Source organism: Tursiops truncatus, chromosome 7, assembly GCF_011762595.2.
Source record: "Tursiops truncatus isolate mTurTru1 chromosome 7, mTurTru1.mat.Y, whole genome shotgun sequence".
In the NCBI taxonomy this organism is placed as follows: Eukaryota; Metazoa; Chordata; class Mammalia; order Artiodactyla; family Delphinidae; genus Tursiops; species Tursiops truncatus.
The window spans coordinates 45,026,942-45,047,733 of NC_047040.1; the positions used below are offsets into that span (position 1 = coordinate 45,026,942).

Here is a 20,792-nt window from a genome sequence, read left to right on the forward strand (position 1 = left end):
TCTGTAAGACTCTCCACCCTCACACCAAGCTCTGGCTAGAGAATTCAAGGAAGAATACTCACAATGCCCCGGACTCTCACTTAGCAGGAAGTGGTTTCTGCTCCTACTGTGGCCTCTAGTTAAGACTTCACTAGCCATCATAGTTTATACAGTAGTTCACTCTGGATACTTCCCTCTCCTCCTGGGTTTTTCTAATACGGGCTGTTGGCTACTGAAAACTCCTCAATAAAGTCAAACACCTCACAAAACTGTTTCAGAAATTGTTTCCCTGTCCTACCACCACCCCCAACATAAAGACCACCACCCCTGGTGTTTGTTTTTGGCCAAAATTCTGCTATACCTGTAATATTCTTCCAGGCTGTCTGGCTCTCTAGATGAAGAATAAACTTTCACGTCTAGTTCTTTGTATTTCAGTGAAGGATAATAGGAATTCCCTCTAGGATTTGATTTACATTAGGTACCTAATATGTTAGATAAAATGCAGAAACTCAGCTAAGTTTGAATTTCAGATAAATAAAGAACAATCTTTTAGGATAAATATGTTCCAGATATTGCATGGGACAAACTTATTCTGAAATCATTTGTTGTTTATCTGAATTAAAACTTAACCAGGCATCCTGTATTTTTATTTACTATCTGGATCCCTATCTTGGGTTGAAACAAGGGTAGCTATCAGGTGACCTTCACCAGGTTGCTCTGCTCTGCATGCTGTGGGCATCATCACATCCAGAGTGGCGGGAAGTGAGTCCATCCCTTAAGCTAAGTTAGGCACACACCCCTGGAAACTACTTTGTGTTCTTGACTCGTTTAAATGATTGGGTGTAAAATGTAAAACTCCAAATAAGCAGTCAGCTTTGAAACACACCACACTGATATTTTCTTAAATTAACGTTTTCCTCGTACCCCTTTAGGGAGAAGCAGGTCCCACTGGGGCACGAGGCCCTGAAGGTCCTCAGGGGCAAAGAGGTGAAACTGGGCTACCGGGTCCTGTTGGCTCTCAAGGTCTTCCTGTAAGTTCCTAGTATATTTAGAAATTATCACTGAAAGCTGGACATGTTTTATAACTATTGAGCAAAGGCAACGTATTTTAATATATTCTCTTTCAATTCTGAATGAGTGTTTAGAACTCATGAAAAAAAACATGTCCCTTGTCAACTCTGCAAATTTTGTCTATTTTATGGAAAAGGGAATTAATTAGTCATAAAAGTGATTTTTATAATATAATGGTGGTTGATTTATTTTTCCTTTCTTTCTTTTTGGTAATTTTTCTGCCTCCTTTTGTGAGATGGGTGGACATCTGAATACCACCCTAGATATGGCTTAATATTTCATGAACTTTTCCTGTATCTTTTAGGGTGCAGTGGGAACTGATGGTACGCCTGGTGCCAAAGGCCCAACAGTGAGTAACTAACTTCATTTATGCCACATGAGGTTCAAATGGGCACAATCCTTTGAACAGTGACCATAGACTTGTGCCTAGGTCTCTGCTCATCATGTTACTCTTGCATTCCAATAGGGTTCTCCGGGTACCTCTGGTCCTCCTGGCTTAGCAGGGCCCCCTGGATCTCCAGGACCTCAGGGTAGCACTGGACCTCCAGGAATTCGAGGCCAACCGGTAATGTCCATCAAAGAATTATCATCCATTAGTATAATACAACTAAGATCGCCAGAGAAATAATATGCAATGAGATACAGTGAAACATAGATAATGTGACTTATTTGAATGAGACAAAAGAAGGTAGGAATTTTTGTAAAGTGGAAGCCAAATATTAATGTACAATTTACATGTTTAAATTCAAAGGGGAAAATTATTGCACTATGTTAAATTTTAGTGTTCTTTTGTTTAAAATAGTAAGGTCATAACTTCATGATCCACCTCATAGAATTTTATAGAGTTACATAACAAATATGGAGACACTTTGCAAGCCAGTATGGGGAAATACGGAGTTTTCATGGGGGGTTATAATGACAACTTGGCTAAAATGGGTTCAACAGCTATTTCTTAAGATTTATTCTTGAAGAGTGCTTCCAACATGTTGTTTATATTGAATGAGTTTCCACATTTTGTATAAATTTGTATGTTTTATATTCATATATTTATCTATTGGTAAAAATATACGGTTAGTTCTTAAGAAATAAACACATTGAGAAGTTGTGCTTATGTATCTTTTAGCTTGATATATAACAAAACTTTGTTTCCTAGTACTACTTAAAACAAATATTTTAGATCCTGATCTAAGTAATTTGATTATGCTGATAAATCCTTTTTAAATGCTAGTGACGAATTTATAAAAACATGCGTGTTGTTGGTATTTTACATTTGATTTTATCATGTTCTCAATTTAGCAATCTGGTTCCCACAAATTATAGTACAATTGGCATTATAAAGACATACATACCCAAAACTCTTGAATACTCTAAAGATAAAATACCCTATTTGATGTTGTCAAATCTCAATAAATAGAACATAAATATAAAATTATTTTGATTTTGGGTGAAGAAATCTATTTCCTAAAATAGACTCTAAATAGATTTATCTATTGAAGTTGTCATTGTTAGTTCTAATTTTTATTATCAAATTGTAATAATAACTGAATAATTCTAATTATCCTACTATGCATGATTAAAAACAAGATTTTAAAAGTAAATCTTTTGAAGACCCCTGTAAAATATACAAACTACTACCTAACTGTACTGGATTTTATAAAATTTCCCACACATTCTACAAGATTTGCATAATTTAAAAAAATTATTATACTGCTGATTCAGTACAGATTCAGCTGCAGAAAATTTTCAAGGCCCATTCACTGTAATAATTAAAGCAGGTTGGGCTGGATAAATATCTTGGTTCTTAAAATTATCAATGTTTTTATTTTAGGGTGATCCAGGAGTTCCAGGTTTCAAAGGAGAAGCTGGCCCAAAAGGGGAACCGGTAAGGTTTTATTTCTTTTAAATGATAAGAAGAACATGAATATTATCCAGAAATGTAAGCCCAAAATACTCAAGTACTTCAAATAATGACAATGAGAATTATAATACTTTTGGATGGAAAGAGTTTGCTTAATATAGTTTAAAATTTGTGACTGACTTATTTAAATGAATCTTTTGACTATAACTCCCTTGTCAAACGGCTCTTTCTGGTATCTGTCCTTCTGTTTTCAATAGGGGCCACATGGTATTCAGGGTCCAATAGGCCCACCTGGTGAAGAAGGCAAACGAGGTCCCCGAGGTGATCCAGGAACAGTTGGTCCTCCAGGCCCCATGGGAGAAAGGGTAAAATTTGAATGATTGAATAAATTCTTATAGTTGTGGGGGAAGTACATGAATAACTTTTGGAATAGTGAGGAAAACTAGAGCAATTAAGAGAAATGCTAGCAGGTGCATTGCACAGTTCAGTATGGCTATCTTTGAATTCAGGGAGCCAACTGTCTAATCATTGTTCATTCATTCATTCATCTAATATTGACTGAACAAATGCTCTATGCCAATTTGGTGTATGGTGCTTGGGATACATCAGTGAACAAGAATGCTATGGGTCCAGCCTTCATGCGGGGGCTAGTAAACAATAGTTTAGTGGGGAGGTAAGCAATAAACAAGTTAACAGGTAAATAAAAATATAATTACACATTTTAATAAGTGCCATATACACTTAGGGAATAGCAGGGTGATGTGGTAGAGAGTAACTTATGACGGTAGTGTGGCATTAGGTTAGGTGGTTAGGAAATAAGATTCTTTGAGAAGATGGCATCTAGCTAAGATCTGAAGATTAAGATGAGCCAGCAAGAAAACTTGAGAGAAAAAGCATTTTTCAGCAGAGGAAACAAAAAATGCAAATCCAGGAGGCCAGAAAGGGCTTAGTGATTTTGAAGACCAGAAAAGGTTGCTGTGACTGGACTATAATGAAACAGGTCTGAAAGGGAGAATAACAATATCACCTCACTTTTGTATGGAACCTCAGAAAATGCAAAGGGCTTCACATCAAAGACAATACTAATGCCTGCAATCACTGACATTTTGATTGTGGTAGATGGTACCATTTCTTTACCTCTCGTATCTATATCTATGTATCAGTTTTTCTCTATGTTTAATTTTACAATGAAGTGGTAAAATATTTTTTGATTTGAATAATTTTGGCTCAGTACTTACATATATTTTTCAAAATTTAAAATGTCTTTCTGTATAGTCAGGTTATTTTTTCTTATACATATCTATTGCTGTGTTGGTTTGATCATAGCTCCTAAAACCTTATAGTACTAAGAATAAAAATCACCCACTCGTTATATATTACAAAAACATCCACAATTAAGAATCACATTTTGGTCATTTGTAGGGCGCTCCTGGCAATCGTGGTTTTCCAGGCTCTGATGGTTTACCTGGACCAAAGGTAAGGTTATCCTATCAAGGTTGACACTCCTGTGGGCAGTGTTGCAAAAGATGCCATTGTCCAGCATGGTGATCTAGCCTTGGTCCACATGGGTCCAGATCTAGAAAAGAGTTGGACACAGATGTTACTCCTACTGCCAAATCCCTCTTGTGCAATTTCTTCATTATAGAGGTCTAGGGGAGAAGGATGATGGTTGGAGGTGTATTGGAGTTTGTTTTCAAACTTTCCAGGGACATTCTTGAGAAGAATAGGCCATAAATCTTTCCTTTAGCCGATATATATTTTTTCCTTTATCTAGAAATTTAGACTGTTTCAAAATTTGGGGGTTTCTAAATCTAAGTTATTGGAGTGAGGCTCTAAACACAACTTTCATTAGTTAATGATGAAAAACCTCTATTCTACAAGGAATCCAAATGAGAACAAAATGTGAAGTGACATGGTTTACAAAGAAGTCTTTGTAACTACTTTGACAAACTCTTTTATGTTATACCAGTGGTTTGATTTGTAAACAAGGATTTTATATATGCTTGCTTTTGTTTCCCTGCACTCCCTTTTTCCTGATATGTTCTACTTTGCTTTGGAACAGGGGGCTCAAGGAGAGAGGGGTCCTGTAGGTTCTTCAGGACCTAAAGGAGGTCAGGGGGATCCAGGACGTCCGGGGGAACCTGGGCTTCCAGGTGCTCGGGTAAGAACACAGCAGTTTTTTGCTACATCAACCCAGGAGATATGCTCCTGAGAATTCATTAAAGGTTTCTTAAAGGTTTTTTTTTTTTTTTTTTTAATAGCTTGCTTTCGCGACTTGGAACATTTCTTTGTTTTTTTCTTTGGGTTTGACCTGATTCATTATTTTTGAAATAATGAATGGTTTGCTATTTTTATCATGTATAGAAAAAAAAACTTCTAGTCTCCTTTATTCAAAGAGGTATGTATTAATAATTTTACCACTTGATATGAAAAGAAAATCCTTTTTATCAATTTTTATGATTTTTCTTTACTTGCTGATGAACAACTTATGTGACTTTTAGCACAGAGAATTCCTGACAAATTTCATTTTAACAAAATGTCACTTGAAAATTCATTAGAACTATGGAATTACCCTTATATTCAGTTGTCAACAATGCCCCTTAAAGAGAAAAGGATTATACAGAAAGCTTCATGGAAAGATACATTTGGCTCAACATAAGTTCTTTGTCCTGAACCCAGCGTTAGATATTTGAGTAAAAGTCTCCTACAACCCTTTCTCCTTCTACGTGAGAAAGAGGCATTGGGTTCATCTTCGATAAATATCTTCGATATTCTTCCCTAGACACATGATAAAGGTGGAATGCCAGTTGAATGACCATTCAATTACTTTTAGTAAAAATGATCCCTGATTGTAGACTGCATTTGGACTTGGAGGACTATGAATGAATTAAAAAAACTGGTAGGAGGCATAGCTTTGGATTTCCTGAGTTTGCAGGGACTTGTACCTGGGCATTCACCTTGCTGGGACCAGTATAGTATGTCCAAGGTGCTGTTACAAATATTGGTTATGTGAGATTTCAAACCAGGGTGGCTCCTGCACCCACCACATAGACTGATTCTCTCACATCGGGCCTCCCATTGTGGGAGGCTTAGAGTCTGGCCCTGAAGGCTGTGCTGTGAGGACTCCTCCCAGTGGGGAGTCCCACATGTGATGCCTTGTTGCATGTTGTGTTGTCTGCCCTGTATCCTGCCCTGTATCCTGAAACCAGGTTGAGTGGGGCCCATGATGGTCCTGTGAGTTTGTCTAGAGGAACCTAAGGCTACTGAGAGTGGGCATTGCAAAGCGGAACTGGATCTTTTTAATGCAGTGCTATTTTTACTCTTTAGAATCTTTACTCCAGTTGCAGGTCAGCAACAAACTGACAATTGCTTTTAATTTTTAGGGTCTGACAGGAAATCCTGGTGTTCAAGGTCCTGAAGGAAAACTTGGACCTTTGGTAAGTAATTTAAACAGAAGTCCACCACCATTAATATTTCTCAATAGACATGCAACTTACATGGTAAGATGCTTATTTAAGGTTAACATTTTTGATCAGGTGGATGCTGATCATGTTTACATGTTTAAAATGTACCTTCCTCTCCTGGAAGTAAATATTAAGGATCTGTGTATTTTCAAAATGACCAAAAATTGATAACGTTGTATTGAAATAAATGCTTGAGATTGTAATTGCTTCTCTGACATAAGTGAAAAAGTTTCCATGATGTATTTATTAATATTAGTGGAATTTGTTAGCAACATTCTCATTTCTTGATATCCTTCCAATTTTATACATTTAAGAGATAAGTGGGTATAAATTTGAAAGTTCATATATTCTGGGCCCTTTCCTTATACAGCAAATGTGAAATGGAAGTCCTGAGTTTTCATTACCACAAACAAGAGTAAATGAAAGAAGGAAGATTTCCCCTATTAATATGAGAATGTAAAGAGACATAAAGATGAGGCTTGTGTATAGAATAAGAATAAAGTCTCCGTTCTAAACATTCAAATACCTCAGCAGTTGTTTTTAAAAACACTCAACTGTCCTGATTCACTGAAATAAAAACGTGGCTTAATTTAAAACTTACATAACTTTTGTAGTAAGGAAAGGCAAGTGACAATTTGGGTGATGTAACATTCAGAGAGAACTTATGTGAAACTTACATTGCTCCTGTCAATTTTGTAGGGTGCTCCAGGAGAGGATGGCCGGCCAGGTCCTCCAGGCTCCATAGGAATCAGAGGGCAGCCTGGGAGTATGGGTCTTCCAGGCCCCAAAGGTAGCAGTGTGAGTACAGTGTATAATGTTGCCATCTCATCATAATCCTCACTTGGAGCTGACATGTTTATAGCAAACTGATTGAAATTTAAATTAGTTTGCATTGATTCTTTAGGGTGACCCTGGAAAACCTGGAGAAGCAGGAAATGCTGGTGTTCCTGGGCAGAGGGTAACTACACATTTTCTGCTAAAGAAAAAAATATATATGAAATTACCCAAATTCTCATGGTCTCACCTCATAAATTATCTCTCTGCGATGCTAGGGAGCTCCTGGAAAAGATGGTGAAGTTGGTCCTTCCGGTCCTGTGGGCCCCCCGGTATGTAAGTTTTAGTGAGAATATATTCACATTGCATTCTTCAGTGATGTTTGTCTGAGACTTTACTCATGGGTAGGTTTTGGGGGGAAGTAAATAAAAAAGTGCAAGATGGAAGAATTTCAGTTATATCTTTTCTTTTGATTCCTGTGCTGGCATCTTCTGCCTTTTTAAGTAGAATTATTGGTCTTTTCATTTTAAACTTCTATGAAATGCTGATGGTAAAAGCTACCTCATCATCTCTGTTATCACAGTTGAAAATTATATGAGGAAAGTAGTGTCTGACAAATATTTTATACTGTATTTTATTTAAAATATATAAATACTCGATTATACCAGGGTTTTTTTCCTAATATTGTGTCTTATAGAAATTTATTTAAGCGTTTTTTTTGTTTGTTTGTTTTGTTTTTTTGGATGGACTAAAAAGGAATAATATTTATCCTTTGAGGTATATTTTCATCCTAGGATTTTAAAATTGTGTTAATCAGAAATATTATGGCATGTTTATTTGTTTTGGAATGGGGCAATTTAAATATCTTTTTTAAAATGTTAGCTTTGCTTTCTTTAGTTATTCTAGTTTTGAAGGTTTGATTAATAATTTTTATAACACTGAGAAACAAACTACAATGGAAACATTAATTACCTTTTAGATTAGACATATAAAAGTAATGGATTTTTCCATGCCAATAGTCAATTTCCCCCAAAATTTTACAGTTGGCTCCAGACATTTATGTTTGGATAAAAAATGAACACATGTTATCAGTTTCTTCACTGGCTTTAGAAGATATTTTCTCACCATCAGGGACTTAAAACGGTACAATTAGTTGACATTTAGGACTAGTTTATTATCTTGCTAAAGTGAAAAACTTGTGATTGGAAGAAATACAAAGAAATATAAATATTTCTTTATAAAATATAAATATAAATACTTCTGGTGGTTCACACAAGTGGGAAGCAGACATAAGGATCTGGCTCTTGATGTTCATGGTTTTCTTTCCTTCGTGACTTAGGGTCTAGCTGGGGAGAGAGGAGAACAGGGCCCTCCAGGCCCCACTGGCTTTCAGGTATGCACTGACTCAGTCTTCCATTTCTTCTTCCCCTAAGCAAAATGCTTTTTTATAAAAAGATATGGTTGAATGACGTGAAATTCTACAATTTTCAAAGGGGTCATTCCTCTTTTAGTAAATAAGATAGACATTTGGACAAAATCAAACATTTTTACTCAAAGAGAAGGAACAGATTTCCCCTGAACAACTGATCAAACCCCAAACCTATTAACAAATTATAAATCATAAAATGTTCTTAATATCTCAATAAGATTTATTTAACTATATTGAGGCTTATCTAATTTTATTGACACAGTGTCTAAAATTTTTTGTTGAACAAATTTTCATGATTTATTTAATTAAATATGATGGTATATTAATAGCATAGATAATCATAATTTGGGGAAAAAACTGTCAGGACTAACTTTCAATATTTATTCTAGTAGCCTAAAGTATTGTTCTCAAAGCCATTAAGAGCTCCACAAATATAAAGAACCTACTGTTATATCCTTACCTCTTTTTTGCTAAGTGGTGTGCAAATGAAAATCTAAACCTACGAACTGACTAGCTGCTGTGTTATGTTAGAGGATGTAGGTTTCTCATTTTGCTTTGCTTAACTTGTGTTTAAATAATGTCTTTTGCTTGAAAATACAGTCAGGGAGCTCTGTGAATTGTGAACTGTTAACACTGGTGGCCTATTAAATTTCCACAGAGTCACAATTTTATATTCTTACTTTTGCTTTAGGGGCTTCCTGGTCCTCCAGGGCCTCCTGGGGAAGGTGGAAAGCCAGGTGATCAGGTAAGTGTTTAAATAATAAGGATAGCAATACTAAAAATTGCTAACATAATATCACTTACTATGTGTCAGGCTCTGTTCTGCTTTGCTTTAAATTAATTATCTCCTTTAATCCTCAAAACAACTCTTATGTACTAGGTACTATTATTATTATTATGCCCATTTTACAGATGAGGAAAATAAGGCACACGGATGTTAAGTAATTTTCCCAAAGTCACACAGCTGATGTGATTTGAACCCAGGTCATGTGCTCATACTGTGTTCTTAATCACTAAATATGTCTTACTGTACATTTTACTGGAGGCTTCATAAACGGTTATGAACAGAAACTTACCATTTTATTTCTGTCATTTTACCAGCACATAGGTTTATGTAATTTATTTTTCTTTTAGTGATTTATTCATTCATTTAACTGTTCAGAAATATTTGCTGAGCACTCTGTGCTAAGCTCTACTAAGCCTTGGCCTGAACCAATTGAACAAGATGGACATGGACCTTGCCTTATATTTTATTTTACTAGGAGACAGAGAGTATAGAAAGTCAGTTACAACAGTAGCATATTCTAAATGCTATGGTAAGAGAGGCACTGTGTGTATGTAAACCTAGAAGATGCACCTAATTCAGACATTGGAGTTTAGAAAAAGTTTCCTGGACAAAATAGTATCTTTTATAAGATCTGAAGGAAGAATGATGGTAAGCGGGGAGGAGGGAAGGCAAGAAAATACTCCAGGAAATGCAAACAGCAAGTGCAAAGGCTTGATGATCAAATTTAGGCACTGAAAAAAGTTCGGTAGGTCAGAAATGTGAAATACAGGTTGAGGAGGGTGAAGAAGAGGCTGGAGAATGACAGGGGCCTGATCCTGGAAAGTCTTAATTTGAGTCTAGTTTGTTCTTATTATTAGAGTAATGGGAAGCTAATGAAGGGCTTTTAAGTAGAGAGAAATACTATTACATTTGGGTTTTAGGAAGATCATGCCACAATGAAGACAATACATTTCAAGGGACAAGACTGGAGGCCTACTTGATGTAGTCACTGTCTTTATCAAACAGAGAAGTTTTAAATGACAAATTTTCCTTTAGTTAAGAACAAACTTTTAATGTAGTGATGACAGCATTAGTTTGAACCCAAAATTCCTAGTACAGTGTGTTGTCTATATTATATGTTCAAGGAATATTTATTAAATTGAATTGAATTGGTTCTATTTAAAAGATTAGTACTTCATTGCTTTTAATTTCACTTTCCTCTGTTAAGTTTTTCACATTCCATTAGGAAATAAAAGGCCTTTTGCTTTTATTTTATTGTTGCTAAAAGTAATATCTTTGTGAGATAATATTTTGAATGAACTCATTGCCCAAAGTCAATCATTCAGGTATAATATAAACTTTTCTGGAAAAGTATTTCCATCCAATGTATATGATATCCCATTGTTTATAAAATTGTACATATTTTTCTTTCTTCAATATTATGGGCTTAGTCAGACTTCTAATAGTATGTTAGAAGAAATTAGGTATATGATCTGGAAAGATTTTTAATAAATACCTAAAGTTCAGTTGAAAGTTTTTCATTTAAAAAAATGTATTTTATAGGGAGTTCCTGGAGATCCTGGAGCAGTTGGCCCATTAGGACCTAGAGTAAGTATTTTCTTCTTCATGATTAACTTTGTGTCCATTGGCTTCAGTTTGAAAAAGCATCTTTTATCTTAAACTGGGCTTTAATTGTTAGTTTTTTACTTAATGAAAATCAATCTTATGAGAAATATTTTGTGCTGTGAAACTAGTATATGCTTACTTCAAGTTCATTTCTTATTAAATTAGAAAACTGAGTCTTATTAGTTGCTCATTTCTAAATTTTTCCCCAGTAGAAGTCATTTTTCACATTTCCAGGAACACTTTTTTTTTTTTTCCTGCGGTACGCGGGCCTCTCACCGCCGCTGCGGCCTCTCCCGTTGCGGAGCACAGGCTCCGGACGCGCAGGCTCAGCGGCCATGGCTCACGGGCCCAGCCGCTCCGTGGCATGTGGGATCTTCGCGGACCGGGGAACGTACCCGTGTCCCCTGCATTGGCAGGCGGACTCCCAACCACTGCGCCACCACGGAAGCCCACCCAGGAGCACTTTTAACCCATTTTCAGATCAAGCACTGAGACTGTTTGACATTCCTATGTTGTGTAGGGAGAACGAGGAAATCCAGGGGAAAGAGGAGAACCAGGAATAACCGGACTTCCTGGTGAGAAGGGAATGGCTGGAGGACACGGTCCTGATGGTCCAAAAGTAAGTATGGTAGTGAGCTCAGTAGTTTAAAATGGTCTAAAATTACTGCTCAATAAACACGTAATGGTGCTAGGATTTATTATTATTTATTTCTGTTGTTTTTACAAAATATTTGATTATATAATTTCTTCAACAAATATTTAACGAACACCTTCTTGGCTTTTCTTTGGCACTAAAGAGTCAGCTAAAAAAGAATCTCTTCTTTGATGGGATTTTTGATCACTACATAAAGTAGTGATACATTCTCATATACAAACCTGTTTCTAATATTTATTTATATAACTTTTATTAATGACTTCTATTAATAAGCAGAGGCAATAAATCGAAAATAGTGTAATTTATTAGGATGTCTTCCTAATCATATGCTCCATTTTCCTTGTCTCAGTTTCTACAGTTCTGCTTACTTAATATATGAAAGCATGTCACTTTTGAAATCCGAAATTACAATACATTACACGGCAAAAATCAGTACCATTTCCTTTTGGGTGCTGTTTTAAAATTGGTAGAAGACTGTGTGGCCAACTTCAGTGCAAACAACTGAAGTAGAATTTTTCATGATCATATAATATTAGATCCCTTATTACCGTCAAAGGCCAGAGTGATTGAAGAAGATCTGCTTCAATTTAATTACTGAATGAGCCTGAAAGCCAGCTTCATATCATGGGTTCTTTAGAGAGAGAATGGAATACTCTCTAAATGTGATGTCTTCTTTTTTTTATTAGAATCCCTATGATGTTGCCAAAAAAAGAAAATAAAAAGGCATTTCTATCATTTTTATTTGAATTGGTACCCAATTTCTCCAAAGAGAATGTTGAAAACAAACCAACAATCAAAACAGCAAGATCTGATTTTTTTAAAATGAACTCAGAGTCAATTTTCCCAAATGAAAAATATAAGCACTAGGTTGAACCACAAGAAATTGCCAAGATTCTACTATTTTTGATTTACCAAAACAGGAATTTCATATAGTTTCAACCTTAAAATATAGGTGAGCTTACTTATTGTTGGTTCATTTCAGGGCAGTCCAGGACCAACTGGGACCTCTGGAGATACAGGCCCACCAGGTCTTCAAGGTATGCCAGGAGAAAGAGGAATTGCAGGAACTCCTGGCCCCAAGGGTGACAGAGTAAGTTTGGTTTGTTTAGTTCATCCATTTACACTTTCTACTGATAATGATTTCCTGGGCAGACTTTTACTTCTACCACCCTAAGTCACAAGTCATTCATTCATTCATTCTTTCAGTATATGTGTACTTAGAAAGTGTTCAGTCCCAGGCATTGTTCTATGCTCAAGGGGATACAGCTGTGAACATTAGAGAGAAGTCCCTGCTCTCATGAAGCTTCCATGCAAGTGTAGGAAAAAGACAATTAAATGATTAAATGGTGTTTTGTATGTTTTCCCAGGGTGGCATAGGAGAGAAAGGTTCTGAAGGTACAGCTGGAAATGATGGAGCAAGAGTAAGTGAAATCATTCCTTTCAGCAGCTGGGCTAGGAATCAACATCATCATTATCATATGAATTTGCCTGAACTTTTTAAAATAAGTTTCATGTTTCCATGGTTGTCAGGATTAGGAGAATGATGAGATTTGACACTGATGGACCACAGATATTCATTTTGCTTACCTTGAATTAGAACAAGCCAAAAAATAGTCATTATTGAGAGAATGAAGTAAGACACATTTTTATTGTGCATATGAGATTGGTGCTTTAAGCGGTGGGGCCCTCTTTATCTTTATTATCTTTTTATTTCATAGGCAATGTTTATTTTTATTAAAATGCTGCTCTAGTGAGTTGCCTTAGACCTCATTCCAGTGCAGGCAAGTAGAGTTTTACAGAGTAGCCAAAGGTGTGACAAATGTTTCTCAATATACTAGATGTTAGGGGTGAGAAAATTACTGCATGATGAATCGTCATTAATGCTTTCATTGATAAAGAGGCTGAATAAGTGAAATGTAAAGAAGGATTGTTTAATATCCTTCCAGAAATTGACATTTAACAAACTTTATGTCCTTAAAAATGGAATGTATTTGTAATTCTAAGGATAATCAGACAATCAGACTGAAAATATATTTTCAGACATGAATGATCCTCTCAGGTAAGAGCAGGTAGTTACAGTTGCTCAGTCAGTCAGCATTTCCTGGAAATAGTTCCTGATATTTGGTAAATAGTTTCTGGTTCAGTATGACATGGTTTGCTGTTAGTTGTCATGCTGTGTCCTGACAATAGCCATTATACTATTAAAAAAGAGATGACACTGAACCACTGTTAATATTTTGATTCTGTCCATTGAGCCACTGTTAATACATTGATTATATTAACTTTTGATTAAAGAAATAAAGTAAATTATAGAAAAGTTTTAGCCTTAGTGATAATTATCCCTTTTTTCTTTTTCTGGAAAGCTAATTAAGGGTGAAACACTTAGTTTAACAAATTATGAACTCAAAATATCTCTTGCCTTTTAATTAAATCTAATATTTGATTTAATACTTTAAAAAAGTGGTCTAAGTAAATCTGTTTTATGGTTTGTATTCCACATCATGGTTGGTCTGGAGTGCACAGTAAGTAGTGAAGTGCTGTTTGAAGGAGAGATGATGCATTGACAGTTTATTTTAAGGAGAAAGCTGAAATACCTATCTATTGTTCCTTTGAACTATGAAAATGCAATGCAGTAGGATCAAGATTTAAGCAATGACTGCTTCATTTTTAGTGAGGGAAATATGTTGTTTTAGGGAAGAAGCAGAGCAGAGCATTTGCTGTAATCTCATGGTAAAGGAAAAAAAATGAATCACTTTTTTTCTGTATGAAAAAATGAGAATGTAATAAAGTCACCTTTATATTTAATCGAATCCTTTAAGGAAGTATATTAGGTAAACGGATGGCAGAACATTATTCCATTAGAGATCTAGAGAATTTAAGGTCACAGTTTTCTTATGTTCTTGTCACAGATATAAAATTAAAAAGTCATTTTGTTCCTTAAGTTTCTGCAGTAATGCATACAGAAATTAAATGACAAAAGCTTGTGAAGAGGCAATACACAAATATGAGAGAAAAAACCTGTCTTAGGAAGGATTCCAATACAGTGCAGCAGTTTAAAGATTGTAACCTCATGTCAAGAAAACCCCATGTGGTAGCACCCTACATTCTGAGCCAGAGAACAGCGTCATCTTCAGTGTAGCAGGGTAGTGCAACTCCTTTTCATCTCAGGGGAATGTGGAAAACTGAGTGCTTTAGTAGAATTTCACTTTTTTAAAAAAAATAAAGGAGTGATATTTCACTAGTATAATTTAAGAATATAGTATTCTATACAAAAAAAGAAAAGCCTCTTCAATCTATTGTCACATTTCAAATAGGTATTAGCAAAATTAAATAAGCTAAGAAACACAGAAACACTGTTGAAGGGTAGCGCTAATTTCATACTAATGTTTGAAGACAGTGTTATATATGGAGGAGTTGAGTTGGATGAAAGAGATTAAAACGTTTTGTGGAGAAAATCCATTGGAAATTGTTTTAGACTATATAAAATATTGAGAATATACAGTTATATCATTTATTATAGGTAATGTTTTACAAAAGCAGTCAGCTGTAACAAAATAGTCCCTTCTTTAGTTAGTTAGTTTGTTTAAACATGGAGATTTCTGTGCATTCTTTTCCTCAGTATGCCTATGTTATGTTAATTGCAGGGTCTTCCGGGTCCCTTGGGTCCTCCTGGTCCTGCAGGTCCTACTGGAGAAAAGGTAATGTCACAACTTGTTATTTTGTGGACTTAAAATCCTGAGATTTGAATGCTGGATCTTTTTCATAATGTTTTCTCTTTCATAAAATTTGACAGTTGGACTAGATCATCTCAGAGTTCTCCTCCTATCCGCCCTACACATAGGGCCCAAATCCTACGGTTATACTGTTTTGCCACTGCTTTGGACAATAACAATCTAAAATCTGCTTTCTAGGGAGAACCTGGCCCTCGAGGTTTAGTTGGCCCACCTGGCTCCCGTGGGAATCCTGTAAGTGACAGTATTTTGATGTGCTTTAGTATGAGCTTGAGCAGTAAAACGATTCATCATTTTGTCTTGATATTTATAAAACCATGCCTGTTGGATTACGTTACTTTTAACTTCCTGGTTTTCACCTTTTACTATTCTCATTAAACTTAAAAAAAATCATTGCATTATTTCTATACAATCTATTAAGTCTAGGTAGGCAGCTCATTTACTAAGAAATTAGAAGCTTCTTTGAGACTTTGGGCCTTGGAAAATTTCTTCTATGACCCTTTACATCACGCTTAAGAGTCCTCCTCAAGCAATATGTCTACTTTCTCTATATGTACATTTCAAGACACTACAAATTTATATAATTGCATTTTAAAATACTGTTCCTATTTAGAATAATATGTGAAAGCTACAGTAATGTTTGTCTTCTAGGGTTCTCGTGGTGAAAATGGCCCAACTGGAGCCGTTGGTTTTGCTGGACCCCAGGTATGATTTTCAAATATCCCTAATTTACAAACGAACATTCCTCTTGTTACAGCAATGAACTTAATTACTTATCATTGTCATGTGTTTTGAAGGTATATTCAAGATTCTGGAAAACATAGTTTTCTAGGCAATATTCTCATTTTCAATACATATTTTCATGAACTGGCCCCAGAATGGATGAATTTGCATTATATTGAATTATATACCTATTTGTTATAATAAAAATGTGGTGGTGTAACATTTTTTCAGACTGTCTTCAAAGATCTTATCAGGGCTTTTTCTTTTCTTCTATGCTTTTATACTGATTTCAAAGCACCATTATACCATATATGAATAAATGATATGTTAGGAATAATTATCATGAAATAATATATCTATAAGTGTTATGATCAATTGCTTATTTGTTCAATTAATGTAGGGTCCTGATGGGCAACCTGGAGTAAAAGGTGAACCTGGAGAGCCAGGACAGAAGGGCGATGCTGGCTCTCCTGGACCACAAGGTCTAGCAGGATCCCCAGGCCCTCATGTAAGTTTCAAATAAAAAAGACACAACTTGAGTCCAGTGCCCACTGTTTGACCTTGTGTTTAGACCATATTTCTAACCTATAGCGATCTTTTGTTTGTTTCGTTCTATTTAGGGTCCTAATGGCGTTCCTGGACTAAAAGGTGGTCGAGGAACTCAGGGTCCACCTGTAAGTTGGTTTGAAGCTCTGGGAATTACACACAGCTAGCCACAGATACCTATTACTTTATAGCCATTTTAAAGTTCATTTGAACCCATAACAACAAATTTTTAGTTGTATAACTATACAGTAGTGGAAGGAGCGCTTAACTTTGATGCAGATCTGGGTTAAAATTAGTTTTTTGATCTTGGAGACCCAACTGCCTCATATGTAACATAAATAATATATTACCTATGGAAGAGGGAATGAATAATGTCAAAGTACTTTGTATAATTCTGTTATATAAAATATTAATGTGATTCTAGCCCTTGCCTTCAATATACTTGTATGTATTCAAGAGAAATGGAAAGTGGAAAGAGAAAAATAGTATCCTTCCTACTAGTTAATCCAGATCCATTCCCAAAAACATAGGATACAAGAAAAATATATATTGGTCATAACAAGAGGAATATAAAGGCCTAAGTATCCCTGTAAAACTAATAATCCCTATAAAGTGTATAGAATTAATGTTTATTTTAAAATTACTTTTATGATATTATATTTCTAGGGTGCTACAGGATTTCCTGGTTCTGCCGGCAGAGTTGGACCTCCAGGTCCTACTGTAAGTCGATTCAGTAATTGAAATCATTGATAGCGGAGTAATTTTACACACACATAAAAATACACACAAACACATACATATGTACATATTATAATGATACACACATATAGTTAATTGAGTTATTATTTGTTCTTTTGTTTAATCCCTTAATTAGTTGTTATCCCATGTTGACAACTCTTGTCCCAATAATTCATAGTGGTAAGCTGTCGAGCAAATCCTTCTTTAATCATCCAGTGTTTCCTGGAGGAGCTTATTTGCAAATCCTTTTAAGCCCCAATGTTTGACTGTTACTTCATTTGGGCACTAAATAGTAACAGTATTGTGTGCTAATAATCATTTCTTTCAGTTAGGAAGAATCTCTGAAATTATCTTTAATAAAAGTTATTCTTTCATTATAAGATCAGGTCAGACAATAAAATATCAATATTATGTAGTCATTGTTGGGGCAGAGCCTTATGGAGTTTGAAAATGCAAGTTAACTTCAACACACTTTTTTTTTTTGCAATTCCAAATCACTTTACTTTTATTTATTTTTTAATTGAAGTATAGTTGATTTTTCAATATTGTCAGCACACTTTTAATAATGACTAAAAGGTAATTGCAAATAATTTAGATTTTCCTCTGGGAAATGAATCAGCTGTGTGGCAGCTGTGTTTTTTATTTTTGTTTAAATCCACTGAGTGATCATCTAACAGGAAAAATGGGCCTGTGAGGCTTGGGAATCTGCCTCTGAGACAGAGACCATCACATTAGGTCTTCTAACGTGGCTTCCACTTTGCCCTCCCGGGTCTCTTTCTATGTTGTACTAGGGAGCTCCAGGACCTGCAGGGCCCTTAGGGGAACCTGGGAAGGAGGGACCTCCAGGTCTTCCTGGGGACCCCGGCTCTCACGGACGAGTAGGAGATCGAGGACCAGCTGGCCCCCCTGGTGGCCCAGGAGACAAAGGGGACCCAGGAGAAGATGGGCAACCTGTAAGTTTGGAATTTTTGTTCTAGACCACCTCTAACTGAGATATTTACTAGTAAAAATTCATAAGAATTACTGCCACAGAGAAACTGTTTATATATTATCCTGAGCACTTTCGTAATCCTTTAAATGCATTATGCCCTATAGGTTTTTAATTTATAATTCTCTGCTCTAGGAAAAAGTATATGTACAGATATAAAAATATAATAGTCATGGATATGGTGTTCAGAAACTAAACAAGGAAACATTTTTTGTTAAATATCTGTATTGAATGAAGAACCTTTTTTTAAACCGAACTATTTTATTTAATATCCAAATGCCTCAACATTAATATGTTTAGATAGAGCCCTATTTCTTTGTTTGAAAATTTTTCTAGTCATTTTAAAAAGAGGAAAAATATTTGCCTGAATAGTTACCTCTTTTATTCTACTAATATTCACATTAATCTTCAAGTTCCTTTCCAACTAAATGGGCCAGTCTCACCTTTAAATAATGTTAGAGGCTCAGTGTGGATTACACATCTTGACTACTCATACATAGTATGGTTTTATGGAACAGAGAACTTTTTCTCATACCAAAAAACCTGTAAAGCTGTGATCTATTGTAAAGTGCTTGCATATAGTTTTCCCTGGAGAATTCCTCATTATAGTTTGTCCTCAAAATTAGGGTCCAGATGGTCCCCCTGGTCCAGCTGGAACTACTGGGCAAAGAGGAATCGTCGGCATGCCAGGGCAGCGTGGAGAGCGAGGGATGCCCGGCCTTCCAGGCCCAGCAGTGAGTAGCTGCGCTGGTCGATATTTCATCTGATTATATGCAATAAAATTTGTGAAGGGAAAATTTATCTTTTTTTTCTTCTTAATAGATTTGAAGTCTCTTTTAGACACAGATTCTGAGTATCTTAAAAACCTTTTGACTTTAAATGTCAAATTCTTTACTTAAGTACCTTAGAAAGTCCTTGAAAAATATAGTTATTTAACCCTGGGACTAGAGAAGTAGACAAATAAGGATATAGATTTTGGTGACTCTAAATCTTTCTTCAAAGATTAAAAATATCCATGGAGCTAGAGAAAGGGGATAATCTCCTGGTGAGTAGGTAGCCTCTTTTTAAATAAGCATGCCTAACAGAAACACTCATATTTCACAGTTGAGAGAGTAAGTTTTCATAAACCATCAAAGGGAAGAAGTAGTTGAGCTAAAGTAATATTGGAGGTGAAAGTGGGGTGAACAATAAAGAAGGATTCTGAAAGTAATCTCCCGTTCCCTGGAGGGTGCTAAGAATTTCATATTCCCTGGAGTATGGATAAAAGTTTAACTCACTGTTAGCTCTGAAGAGACTAAATTTTACTGCTGAAAGTTTACATGCTTGAGGAAAAAATGGTGTTTTTATATGGAATGTAGACAGAGAGATTTACTGCTGGGACCTTGGAGCTGGGGACATGTGGGTGGAGATGTGAAACCAGAAAACCAGGAGTTAAGGGCTGTCTTATTGTTATCAGGAGTGAGCCAAGGAACCTGGAAGTAAAATCTCCCAATACTGAGACCAAAGTGCCAGGATATAGAAGTAAAGTGAGCAGACAAAGCAGAAATGAATAAAGATGAGCAAATCTTACTAGTGACACAGATTCAAGAAGGGCATCCAGAAATGACAATGATACATCCGATTAGAAACCAAAATGAACCTGACTTGGTGCAAAGGATGCTTTTTATTCCCTTTGATATGTCAGGATGATTGTGATAAGAAGTGCGCATGCCTCTGGGAAGGCACTACAGTGACATGAGTGTTGTGGGATAATGGACAATTATTACTATGGAAGGAGGGACTGGGGTGCCATTTGAATAAATGTAGCCTTTATGTGAACTGGCCTCCTTAAACTTCTTCAGAAGTGGTGGACATATTTGTACTTTTATTTCAGGGCACACCAGGAAAAGTAGGACCAACTGGTGCACCAGGAGATAAAGGCCCGCCTGGACCAGTGGGGCCCCCAGGCTCAAATGGCCCTGTGGGAGAACCAGGACCTGAAGTGAGTACTACAGTGAAAATCCCTCTCCCCTCCTCATCTGGGTGTTCCGGGGACATTTTTTAAATTTAGAAGTCAATTTAGAAATTTAGAAATTGTACATTTGACCTGAAGGAAGTTTCCTAGTGATGTGTCTTGATGTATTCTTGCCTAGAGAGTTGACTAAATGATGACATAAGAAAAAGTAGTAAGATTTGTGTCTTGCACTGACTTTCATCTAGTCTGGAGCCAAGTATTTTAGTTGATTTGTTTCGTTGCCAAATTATTTTGAAGGTGAAAGGACACAACCATTTACCTTTTCTCTTATTAGTATTTCATTCTGTAATGGCATATTTGTCAAAATTGCCAAGTTTTATGGTGATAGGATTAATATAATTGTTACAGCTTGTGAAGAGGGCAAAGTAAGTAGGGATGCTTTTACTTACATATCCCTATAAAGTTACATTATGGAGATCATGTTCCCTTA

The 20,792-nt window shown here is 35.8% G+C and overlaps 1 protein-coding gene across 1 annotated transcript in view; it reads left to right on the forward strand.

Annotated features, from left to right (window-relative positions):
• The window catches only part of COL5A2 (collagen type V alpha 2 chain), a 143,425-nt gene that overhangs the window by 106,450 nt on the left and 16,183 nt on the right, over positions 1-20,792 (forward strand). The window contains exons 19-44 of the mRNA XM_019931536.3: positions 912-1,010; positions 1,355-1,399; positions 1,517-1,615; positions 2,879-2,932; positions 3,166-3,273; positions 4,331-4,384; positions 4,971-5,069; positions 6,292-6,345; positions 7,072-7,170; positions 7,277-7,330; positions 7,425-7,478; positions 8,486-8,539; positions 9,267-9,320; positions 10,905-10,949; positions 11,488-11,586; positions 12,605-12,712; positions 12,990-13,043; positions 15,267-15,320; positions 15,534-15,587; positions 16,005-16,058; positions 16,477-16,584; positions 16,697-16,750; positions 17,289-17,342; positions 18,152-18,313; positions 18,975-19,082; positions 20,222-20,329. Of these exons, the coding sequence (XP_019787095.2) occupies positions 912-1,010; positions 1,355-1,399; positions 1,517-1,615; positions 2,879-2,932; positions 3,166-3,273; positions 4,331-4,384; positions 4,971-5,069; positions 6,292-6,345; positions 7,072-7,170; positions 7,277-7,330; positions 7,425-7,478; positions 8,486-8,539; positions 9,267-9,320; positions 10,905-10,949; positions 11,488-11,586; positions 12,605-12,712; positions 12,990-13,043; positions 15,267-15,320; positions 15,534-15,587; positions 16,005-16,058; positions 16,477-16,584; positions 16,697-16,750; positions 17,289-17,342; positions 18,152-18,313; positions 18,975-19,082; positions 20,222-20,329 (1,989 nt within the window). The remainder of the gene's footprint in view (positions 1-911; positions 1,011-1,354; positions 1,400-1,516; positions 1,616-2,878; positions 2,933-3,165; positions 3,274-4,330; positions 4,385-4,970; positions 5,070-6,291; positions 6,346-7,071; positions 7,171-7,276; positions 7,331-7,424; positions 7,479-8,485; positions 8,540-9,266; positions 9,321-10,904; positions 10,950-11,487; positions 11,587-12,604; positions 12,713-12,989; positions 13,044-15,266; positions 15,321-15,533; positions 15,588-16,004; positions 16,059-16,476; positions 16,585-16,696; positions 16,751-17,288; positions 17,343-18,151; positions 18,314-18,974; positions 19,083-20,221; positions 20,330-20,792) is intronic.